The 11,924-nt window shown below is 46.6% G+C and overlaps 1 protein-coding gene across 4 annotated transcripts in view; it reads right to left on the minus strand.

Moving 5' to 3' along the window:
• Nucleotides 1-1,231: 1,231 nt before the first annotated feature.
• The window catches only part of UBA7 (ubiquitin like modifier activating enzyme 7), a 71,151-nt gene continuing 60,458 nt past the window's right edge, over nucleotides 1,232-11,924 (minus strand). For 3 of the 4 annotated variants that reach the window (XM_061617726.1, XM_061617724.1, XM_061617727.1), the window contains 3 exons: nucleotides 4,447-4,548; nucleotides 3,726-3,826; nucleotides 1,232-2,185 (listed from right to left, as the gene is read on the minus strand). In XM_061617726.1, the coding sequence (XP_061473710.1) occupies nucleotides 2,035-2,185; nucleotides 3,726-3,826; nucleotides 4,447-4,548 (354 nt within the window). In that variant the 3' untranslated portion in view covers nucleotides 1,232-2,034. The remainder of the gene's footprint in view (nucleotides 2,186-3,725; nucleotides 3,827-4,446; nucleotides 4,549-11,924) is intronic. The other variant, XM_061617725.1, reaches the window with a different exon arrangement.

An 11,924-nucleotide genomic window follows, 5' to 3' on the forward strand; every position in this document is an offset into this window, starting at 1 on the left:
AATTTTGGAGTGGGAGGGGAAAGGGAACAGATCTTTATTTTCAAGAGAAGTTCCTGGGGAGCATTTTATAGTGTGTCTTGTTGCAGTTCCAATCAGCCGCTCCTTAGTCTCTTGGAGGAGAGCTTGAGAGATAAGCTGGAAAAGCAGGACACACAGTCCAGTCTGGGACCCAAAGGCAGCTTTCTCAAGAGCAGGGTCACTGTTAAAATGAAAGAAGCTTCATTTCACCATCAAGTCTGTCTCATTACTCTAATGTGTTGCTCGAGGTTTACTGTAAACAGGAGATGCAATCTGTCAGAGGGCACTCTACCATAATGCTCCTGACTTAATGTAAAACAGGAGTTACTTCACTGAAATTAGATGTGAAAAAAAACCAAGGCCAACCAGTCATTCGGTTACCTCTATCTGCTGTTAGTAGTAGTGCTGAAAGGGGGAAGATTTGCAGATATGTGAGACCCCCAATATTTTCTTTAAAATCAAGCCATAAACATAGAATTGTCAAACAAGTCATTCATAGTAATAACAGTGCCACAGTCCTATAAGAATATATAGACCGATACACAGTACTAGGAGGGGAAACCTAAATGTTTATTACAAATTCTGTGTAGCATTTTGTAGTAGGGAAAAAATTGTACCTCAGTGACAGAATGCATGTTTTGTATGCAGGCCTTGCGTTTGAGCATCTCTTGACAGAACTGAAAAATACTCCTGTCAGTAATTTCAAAAGCTGCTGCCAGGCAGAGTAGAGCAGGGGTCACCAATATGGTGCCCACAGCACCAGTGAGCCTGCCAGTACTTTCTTTGACACCTGTGAAATGTCTCAAAAATCTAGAATGCAGGAAAGACCATTTGCTCTTCCTGATCAGTTCCTGTTTACACTGGCTCAGCCTCTTCTACACTGAAATACCCCCTTGAACATGCCCATACTTCGTTGGATGCCAGGATGAGACACCCACTCTCCCTTCCATTCTGGACAGGGGAGAAGTACAAAGAGCTTCTCTCTGTTAATGAGTGTGATGGTGGCTGGTGCAAGTGTCTTTTTCTTATCAATGGGGGGCTGGATGCAGGGCAGGCATGCCTACACCATTTTGCGGTCCTGTCTCTTTTTCTGCTCTTCTATTAGATGTGGCAGCCATTTCGTGTTGTGCCACACCTCCCACAACAGCTATTTTGTGACTGGCGCCTCAGCACTTTCTCAAAATTCCCAATGTGTTCACTGCCCTAAAAAAGATTGGTGATTCCTGGAGTAGACAATGCTGAGTAAAAAGACCAATGACAGCTTTCTATGTTCCACTTTATTTTGCATGCTGGAGTGTTTTACAGTCTCTCATTTATCCTCACAATGGGCCCATTTTACTGTGAGTAAAAGGAAAATGACCTGGGTGAGACTGTCCAATAGGTAAAGAGGACATTTGAACCAGCATCTCACACCCCAGTATTATCCAGTGCCTTTCAAACATTTCAGGGCATCCTGACTGCCCCCTTCCCATTACAGTTGTTCAAAATATTATGGAATATGAAGCTCCCTTATTCAAACACTGGTGCATCTGGCCCTGGTATTATCTACTCTGACTGGCATTCCAGCCACACAAAAATCAAGGAGGTTCTACACACACACACATTATGAGAGGTGTATCCTGAGGAGAGGTGGTGCTGTAGGCAGCAGGCCATACAGAAAAGCCTGGGTGGGGTGCACATTTGGCCTGAGGTCTTCCAATCCCTATATTACAACTTTATTGTTGTCAAACTTTTAATGGTTATATTGGGAAGGGAATAAATGGTTAGACTCAGGGAGCTTTTCAAAATGTAGCAAACACCCCCACACCCACACAGCCCTTGTGGGTTACACTTTCTGAACAAACTCACACCTAATTAATCCTCAGGCCTCAAGAGCAAGAGGGGACACAATATCTTCTTCATGAGGCAGTGAATCACTCCTTTAAACAGAATTTAAGTCAGCCACAGTCAATGCATTATAGCTGGTTTATGGATACTATACCCATCTTGCATATTACACATACACACACAAAGAGCTCATTTTTTACTCCTCATTGGTTGGAGCCAGACATGAACAGGTGGCAAATTACTATTGTCCTCTTCATCTTCACAGACCATCGACAACACCAAGAAGTGGCATTCCTTGGATATAGCTGCTCCAGTGGCAAAGCAAACCAGTTTCGTCAGCCTAAGACAGTGAAAGCAAAGGGTGAATATGGTGCTGAAGGACGAAAAGAGAAGCCAGGTAGCAGAGATGGCTCCCTCCTGTCACTTGCGGTACTGACGTCTTCAACACACCCTTCACCATGTATGTTCAGGTCTTATAATAACAACTACAGAGCCATACCCTATGATATCTCAAAATCACAATCATAGGCGAGAATGGTCTAGCTGACGTTCCCAAGAGATTCCTGCTCACAAGACCTTTTCTTGGCACATGCCAGAAAGGCAAATACCCATTAGAAGAGATTTGCTGGATCACACCAATGGCCGATCTGTTCCAGCATCCTGTTTCCCATAGTGGCTAAGGAGATGTCTCTGGGATGCCCATAAGCAGGCATGAAAGCAAGAGCCCTCTCCTGCTGTTGATCAGACCCGGACGCAGGGGTGGGCTAGAGGAGCCCTGTCTCCCTAAAATTTTCTATTCTCCTAATTTTTTTTTTTTACAAAAAAATGAATAATCAAATTTATAACATATTTTTGCTCCCCTCCTGCCAAACATTTAGGCTGGCTATGAGTCTGCTGTTGATCACCCAGCAACTGGTACACCCAGCTTGCCAATGGTTGATCCTGGCTCCCTTCTCTTACTGTCCTCCCTGCTCTGAATACAGCCTGAATGATGGTCCGGAAGCAGGAGCTAAAAATCAACCCAGCTTCTCCACCAAGGAGGGATGTTAGTGCTCTTCTCCCCAGCCTCCTGCACTCGACCCACCAAGCACACTTCTCCTCTCTCCTTGAGCAACAGCAATCACAGCTAAAGTGAAACTGTCTGTCCTGAGTGAGTGTGAAACCTGTGTTTTTTTGGCAGGGGGTGGTGGTGGAGAAGGGAGAGTGAGTGGGCAGAGAGCATGAGAGGCTGCCAAGGAGTCTGGAAAGATTGTGGAGTAAGGGACTAACATTGTCTCTGGATGCATGTGGATGGCAGAGGCCCAGGATGGCCTGTGGCTGGGGCTGGGGGGTGGGATGAGTTTGGTCTGCCCCAGGAAGCAGCGGAGGAGGTGCTGACAGCAGGATGTTTACCCATTATGGAAGGAACAGGATGGGGAGGCTTTGCAGCTGCTGCTGCTGCAGTACCCAGGCTGTACTTGTAGGGGCCCTGCAGTGGGGCAGCCATGGCCTCTCTACCCCACATTCCCTCCCGAGGATCCCTCTGCCCTTATCCTAAGTTGTGTTGCAGCATGCATAGCCAACAGGTCAGCAGCTTCCCAGCCCCTAGGAAATGGGCAGGCAGAGATTCAAACCCAACTGCAGACACAAGGAGGAAAGGTAGAGAGACTCACAGAGACTCCAGATGGAAGTATGCCTTTAAATACCAGCTGCTGAAAATGGTAGGAGGGGAGAGTACTGTTGCGCTCAGGTCCTGCCTGCAAGTTTCTCATGGGCATCTGGTTGGCCATTGTGAGAACAGGATGTTGGACTATGGGCCTTTGGCCTCATTCACCAGGTTTTTTCCTGTGTCCTCTTGTAACCCTCAAACTCTTGAAGACATTACTTTGGAATTCTCCTACCTGCTGGAAAGTCGCAGCTCTTTTTCCTCTTCTTCCAAGGATTCAGTATAGAGAAGAGCCGTACCATATAGGAGCATCTGCAGCACCAAGCAATGCTCCCTCTGTGAAAGCAGGCAGGAATCAGCATCACACACTGAGAATCCTGATTAGAACTCTAAATTGGAAGAACTCCTGGACCAGCAGGTTAAGTTACAGATGAGATAGAAAGCATCTTGGATAGCATGGGAAAGAGAAGAGCATGAAGATGGAATTATGGGAATGAGATGGGGATGTGGTGGGACAGTCAGGCCAGGCAGATATAGGAATAAAGTAGGAGCAGGAAGCATACTGAATTGTAAATAGGGCCATCAAGGTAATGGGGTATTTGGGGCAGAACGGGGGCCTCCCAGTGAGAATGGTGTGGGTAAGGATACCTTTGTGTTTGTTCACAGATGAGGTCAGAGATTAATACTAGAAGGTGCCACATGCGCATTCAAAGTGCTGTGCCTACCAGCCTCTCATGAACCTCAGGACTTGCACTGCTTGCTCCCTAGATGTGGTAGATGAGATGCATTGCTGCAACTCTGGCATGCATGGTGATTGGTGGTGGTGGGGGAGGTCGTGCTGAGATTATAGTATTGGGAGGGAGCATGCAGAGGTGGAATGGGCTATTCCAGTATATGATATCTAGGTTCCTGATGGAATCTGCCTATGAAACCTTATGCTTGGTCATCATCTTCACCTCAATATGATTGCAGAGATGTCTCAAGGTTATCTCGCTTCCCTCTGCATTGATACCAGGCACCTCAATTCTATCCCAGCAGTTCCATGTCTTCTGGTGATACTGAGAATAAAGCGAAAACAATGAAGAATCTTGTGACACCTTAAAGAGTTACACATTTATTAGGACAAACTTTTGTGGGCTGCAGCACATTTCATCAAATGCAGGAGAATAAAGAAGACACACAAAGAAGGCCAGTTCTAAAAATAAAAATAAAGTAAAAATATACAACCCAATCAAGCCGGTATGTACCCCAGGAATAAGCTTGTGGTGCAGGCCAGGCAACCCACAAAGGAGCCATTTTCTGTTGAGGAGAGCAGCTCAGGCCTCAGATTCACATATTTTAGAATGTCATGCAACCCAAACCTTTCTATTTTTTTGGAAATAAGCCCCCAGTAGGGCTTACATGCCCCAAGTAAGTTTGCATAGGATTGTAACTGAAAGGCCCATATTGGTGGAATGGTAAATATCAATGACCACGAAATGTTACCACAAAGTGATTTGAATGACTAGACTTGCTGGGACCATTTTAGTAAAACAAAGGTCTTAATACCCTTATTAAAGAAGACACAACTGCAAGATCATGAACACCATGTCTAATTCAGGCTCCACTGTTCATTTACAATTGAGATATTAAAAACAGAGGAGTTTGTTAGAAAATAAATCTTCCAGCAAAGGACCTTAGGAGCTCAGTCTATTCATCTTATCAGAACGAAGGTTAAGAGGTGAACTGATTGTAACGTACCTTCACAGGGTAGAGGTTTTTAGGTACCAAAGGGCGGCCCTTTAATCCAGTCAAAGGGAACATAAGAACGACCAACAAAAGATAAAACTAGACAAATTCTAATCAAACATGGCATTTCAGACAGCAAAGGCAATTAACCGTTGCAACACCAAATGCCAAGGAAGTGCATACATTCTTGAAAGCCAACTTGAGAGATTTGGATAAGGGAAACGCAGACTCAAATCAGCCATGGAGTCCACTCTTCTTCCAGCTTAACCTACCTCACAGGGTTGTTGTGAGGCTAAAAAGCTGCTCTGAGTGTCTTGGAGGAAGGGCAGAGTAGAATTCTAATAAATAAACAAGCACATCCCTGTAGGCTTCAGCTGAAGACCAGCCCTGCTCCTTTTAAGAAGTTCATCACAACCGAAATGCCATGACATAATATGAAAGGGAAGGGATGTAGCCCAGCGGTACAGCATTGGCTTTGCACAAGAAGGTCTCAGACTCAATCCCTAGTATCTTCAGTTTGGAGACCCCTGTCTGAAATCCTGGAGAGCTGCTGCTAGTCAGTGGAGACAGCACTGAGCTAGATGGACCAGTGGTCTGACTCAGTATCAGGCAGCTTCCTCCGTTCCTATGAACAGGAGGACGTCATTCCTCCTGCATTGCATATGGGAAGTCAGATTTGGATGAAATCGTTCTTTCCAGTCATGACAGCTTTGAATGCACAACTGGCAACAGGCCTAAAGGAGGGAACTCTTTAGGGCCGCTTTCTATCCATTCATGATCTGTACCACTCTTTTGCACAAAGACACATTTGAGATGGTGGCTTGCCGATGTACAATTATCCTTTTCTTCAGAACAAGGCCCAGGATGTTGGTGAACCTCTTAGCCCCCTGCGTTGTTGACCCTGCCTATTTTGGCCTTGGGCAAGGAGAGGAGGACAAGAAGCATCCAGTCCTCTAACAAGGGGCCCTTTGGGGCTAGTTACTGGTTCACAGCAGGAAGTGCCCTGACCAGAGACAATTTAGTGGGGTCAGGCTACAGCACAAAAGGATACTGTCCTGGACAAATTCATTGGCCAGCAGGGCAGGGGAAGGGCTGACCCTCAGCATTTCCTTAAGCCTCCATAGCAAATCTGTCTTCTTCTCTCTCTCTCTGTAGGTAACTGCCAGATGTCCCACCAGACCCCAGCCCAGAGCTTTTATAAATCTATAAAAGGAAAAGGACCCTTCCCTCTGCTACCACTCACTGTACCCCACAGCACTGCTTTCTGTTCCCTCTCTCCTTCTCAGCAGGACAGAGACGGCGCCTCCCTGCCTACGTAAGAAGTACAGGACTACTGTTTCTTCATACTGGTGCAGCTTAAGGGCACAGGTCTCCATTCCATTAGGTCTCATCTCAACTCCAGTCATAGTGGGAAAGCCACGGATTGCAGGGAGAAAACCTGTGCATTGTTGTCCAGAGTCTTTTAAAGCAGCACACAAGGGAGCACGGCTGTCCCAGAAGGCCTTAGATTGAATATCTCTATACCATGTCTCATCAAGGAGTATACAGAGCAGCAGCAGGCCATAACCTTTTCCTCTCATATTGCCATCCCAGTGTCTCTGTACTTGGGTTTCTATGTAGGTTGTACACCACGTTCTCTTACACAAGTCTCCACCCCCAAGTGTCCTATTAACCCTTTTTAGACGTTCCCTGTGGAATGGGGTTCAGCAGGTCTGAAAGGGGCTTCTGTATGTGCACCACTGCATGCACATACATTCTTCCATGTGATCCCCCCCCCCAGACCATGCATTCAGAGGTCTGAAGAAGGCTACCCTTTACCTATGAACTGGGATATTGTTGTGGTTTTTTTGCTCTGTAGAGATGTTGTTTCCAGCTTAATCAACTGGAGAGTCAAATATTCTCTCCCACTTTATTCAAACCTACATAGAGGTTTTGTAGATCCCATGGTGGACAATGGAGAGAGGACAATGGAAACCAGGAGTCCCACACAGTACTCAGTCATGCTTCCTGCAAGCCCTGGAAAGTGCTGCCTGTATTCTTAAGAATGGAAAGCAAATTACAAAAAGGAACAGGAGGAAGAAGGATCTCAGTTTTTCAGCTCGCTGGCACAGCAAGATTGACAAGAGCTCAATAATCGTGTGGCAGCACCTATGCTTTGGAACTCCCTGCCAATTGACATTCAGCAGGTACCCTCACTATATTGTTTTAGACACCTGCTGAACACTTTTTAAATTTCAGCACACCCACCAGACATATCATTTATACGTATTTCTTTTAAAATGTTTTGCTGATTTTAATTTGTGTTTTACTGATAATTCTTTTATGTGTGTATGATTTTGTTCATTTTAATCTGTTTTACTGATAATTCTTTTTGTGTGTATGTGTATGTATATATATATGTTTGGCTGATTTTAATCTGTGTTTTACTGATGTACACCCGCTTAGAGATTTTTCTGATTGAGCAGCCCACATTTTTCTAAATAAATTAATAAGCACATGCATGTATGCCAAATCACTGTAAGCAAGAGAACACTTAGCTCTTCGGGAAATCTTTGGTTTGAAACATGAGAAGTTCAAGGATACCCTGCTCCCGATTATGCATCCTTTTGGTGTACAGTATGAGGAAGATTGCAGCCCAGAGTAAGAGGTTTTTGGTCATCTTCACCATATGGAACCATATGGCCCATCCCATTTGTTCCTCAACATTGCCAACCCAGAGAGCAAATTCTTCATCTTTCCCAAGAGCCATGTGGCTGGCTTGGCCTCGCTTTTCACACTCTCAGGGTTACATTAGCACCTCTTGCTCGGCCCTTCCTCTTCACGCTTCTTAATGCTACCCACTCGGTTCTACAGGCAAGCAGCTAACTCGGATGGCGGGGAAGGTGGAAACTGACTGGGCTGCTTCCATAGCAAAAGAAGGTATTCTGGGTTTCATTTCCCCCCGGCCACCTTTATCCCCGCCCGGCACAGAGATTTCTTCCAGGCCCAAGGCCTACACTCCGAGGTAGGAGAGGGAGTGCAGCCACATCGCACAGGATCGGAAGACAGACTACTCTGCTTTTGACCTAAGCGATCTCCCTCAAGCTGGCTAGATGCCCAGAACAATATTTATTTATTTATAATATACCCGCTTGCCCTTCACAGCCCCCGGAAATCTTATGACTCCCTGCCTCCAAACCTGCTCCAGCACTGAGGAGCAAAGGTCCAATGAATCTATTACGGGGGTGGGGGGTTAGGAGGGGATCCTTTGGCGCCAGGGTAAGAGCTCCCTTCCCCCAGTCGCTAGCCCTTACTAAGTAATGACTCCCATATGGTGCTTAATCAATTCCACAAGTTCCCGGACCCAGCGCCACTCTACTCGCGTTGGCAAGTCAGCCCCCTTTTCCATCTCGTGGAGCAGGCCCTTCCCGGATGCTGCTTTCAATTCACTTCATCAAACCCCCCCCTCCTTCTCTACGGGTTCCCCCCCCCCGCTCTCATGGAAGCAATTTCACATTTTGCTGCTTTCCAGGACGGATTAAGGATTTCACTCCATGGGCATGCGCTCATTTCTGAAAGTGGAAAAGCCAAAGGGTCCTGGTATGTATGCTTATGTATGTGAGCGCGCGCGCAGTGCAGAACCCAGGCTCCACTGCCTTGTGCTTCAACTACGGCACCTCTATTCTACAGCACCATCATGGCCCCAATTTCCAGAGGGCTTACTTGGGCATCCTGCTACGTCACCATGCCCAGGCTTCCCCTTCAGAATTAGAATTCACGCTGCGCAGATAAGTTTTCCAGATAAGTTACCCCACCCCCATCGTCAGGATGGAAGCGTTGGACTTCCAGGTTACAGGGACTTTCTACAGAGCTGGAAATCTGAGATGTCCTTTAAAAATGCAGGACATTTGGCAAAAGGGGGTGTGCCGTGTGCGCACGCGCGCAGCAAGCCCTCGGGCCAAGCAACGTGAGCTGAACTGGGAAGGAGGAGAAGCAACAGAGGCGCCGAGAGCCAAAGCCGTGGAAATTACTGGAGATGGAAGAGCCGCCCTCCCCCTCTTCCTGCCTCCCCCTCCCCCCCATCTGGTTCCAATCTGCGCTTCCTGTGTAGCAGGAAGCCCCAGCCTCGCACTCCATAAACTTAAGACAAAAAGGCTTCTATTCAAAGAGACGCTCTTAATTTAGCTTCTTGCGCACCCCCCCTCCCGATTCCCCCCCACCATTCCAGTTCTGGTTTCTCTCTCCAGAAAAGGGAGTTTTTGCAAGGAAGCCAAGACCGGTCCCAGCCTCAACAATCCGGGAGTAATGCAAAGTATTGGGGGAGAGTATATAGGAGTGACAAAAGAAAAAACACCCCCCAAATCTCTGTGTGGATGTTAGAGTGTGTGTTTATGTGTGTGTCATGTGTTCAGCGCATGCAATTAATATGTACATACAGATATCCATTTGTGTCTATAGATCGAGTGCCTTAGGAAGAGGCGGCTAGCTAGAAGCCATACTGTGTTCATGGCACTGAGGGCATAACACGGAAGGTAGCCTTGGGGAATGGTCTGAAAATACCCGGGTAGTTCCATCTCTAAGCTGAGCAGGTCTGGGGGTGAGAGATTGCCTGGGAATCCTACAAATGATTCTGAGCTCACTGGAGGAAGGGTGGGATAACAAATGTAATAAACAAACATCCACTTATGTCTCTTGTTGGATCCTTTTCTAGAGAAGGCTCACCACTGACAGTAGTTAAACAGGATACAGTGATCCGGTCAGCACGTAATGCTAAGCCACACTATAACTTGGTACAAAAGCTTGGGCTTCCAAGGAGGAGATTGCTCCTCTGATCCTCATCCTGCTGCACTGCTTTGAGCTAGGCCATGGTTTGGCTTAGCATATTGTCCAAACACAGGCTCATAGTTTGTCTCACTCCAGGCAAACCATGACCTGTGACCTGTAAAATTTGTTCTTGGGTTTATAGCTTGTGGATTGTCTGAAGGAGACATACCACAAGCCCAGGTTTGGACATAACCCTAAGCCAAACTATGGCTTAGCTCACAACAGCCCAGCCGCAGCAGCAGGACCAGATGAGGAGCAAAGCAGACACAAGCTCCTGTCTAGGAGCCCCCGCATATGCACTAAGCCATGGTTTGGCTTAACAGTATGTGCTAACTGAGTCAATGAGTTGTATCCAAAGATACGTAAGGTGTTAAACAGCAACAGATGAACATGAATTGCTTTCCTCAACTGTCAACACATATGCCTGCTCACTATTTCCTTGGCAAGTCACCCCGATGCCAGGAGATTTATCCTTTCTTTCTTAAATTTTACAAACCACTTAAAGCATCTCTAAGTGGTGTACGTAAATCTGTAAAATAATTATAAAAAATATACAGATAAAATCAGAATGTAAGAATATGTACACATAAATAAATTGTATGTCTGGGTAGGCTTGCTGAAATAAAATGTTTTTAGCAGGAGTCTAAAACAGTGTAACAAAGGCACCTGCCTGATGGTAACAGGCAAGAAGTTCCAAAGCATGGGTGCCGCCACACTGGAAAATCAGCTTGTCGAGGATGTGGAACAAACCTTATATTAGACTTGTAAAAGTGCAAGTTCCACAGATCGAAGCAGTCAAGTTTGTATGGGGCAACGATCCTTCAAATAAGCTGGTCCCAAACAGTTAAGAGTTTTACTTACTACTAATAAAACCTTGAACTTGGCCCAGAAGCAAATTGGCAGCCAGTACAAGTCTTTAAGCAGAGATGTAATATGTTGGCAGGATCTCACTCCTGTCATCAAGCATGCTCCAACTTTCTAAACTACCTGCAATTTCTCGACCAACGTCAAGGGCAGCCCCATAGAGACTGCATTACAGTAATCCAATCTTGACGTTACCAGTGGTCAAGATAGTCTGGTCCAGGAACAACTGTAGCTGTTTCACTAGCCGAAGCTGGGGACAAAGCTGCATTCAGGAGCACCCCAAACTGCGTATCTGCTTCTTCAAAAGGAGTGCAAGCCCATCCTGGGCAGGCAACTCGCCAATTTCTTGAACCACTCGCCCACAGTGCTTCTGTCTTGCCACGATTCAAGGTCAGTTTATTTTCCCACATTCAGCCCATCACTGCATCTTTGACAGTAATGCCAACCCTGTCATAATCATTCACACACAATGGTGTGTCTAACAGCTGAAGGTAGTATGGGTGGGCAAACTTTCTGAAGTTCTTATGCTACTCTCAAGTTGTCCACCAGGTTTTTACCGTGTGCCTAGGAAGCACAAAAGAAGCAAGCATTGGCCGCTTTGTATTGTTTCATGTAGCCTATGGGGCAAGGCTCTGCTTAGTCCTAGATTCACTGGGCCTGCTGGCTGTACCTCTGAGGAACACTCCACAGTCAAAGCGGTTCAGAATACACAGTGAATATGTAGATGCACGTGTGGGAAAGGTCCAGTATGGGCATCAGGGACTGAGGCGAAAAACAAGGGGTGTAGTTAGGCCAGGGTGAAAAGAGCCACAGCTCCTCCTAGGTGTGCAGCTTGGCACCAGCTGTGCGTGTCAGCTGTAGGTTAAAGACCATTTCCTGTGTCTGACAGCTCACAGGGAGCCCTGTCCAGTGCCTCTCCGGTACTGCGGCTAGCCTGATACACACGCCAGGCACCAGCTTCTGAAACTAGATCTTCACCGTCTGTCTGCCAGAAGGGGCTCAGGAAAGGCAGGAGCAGCAGCTGGGCAGGAGCAGCCTT

This window comes from Rhineura floridana, chromosome 3 (assembly GCF_030035675.1).
Source record: "Rhineura floridana isolate rRhiFlo1 chromosome 3, rRhiFlo1.hap2, whole genome shotgun sequence".
Taxonomy (NCBI): domain Eukaryota; kingdom Metazoa; phylum Chordata; class Lepidosauria; order Squamata; family Rhineuridae; genus Rhineura; species Rhineura floridana.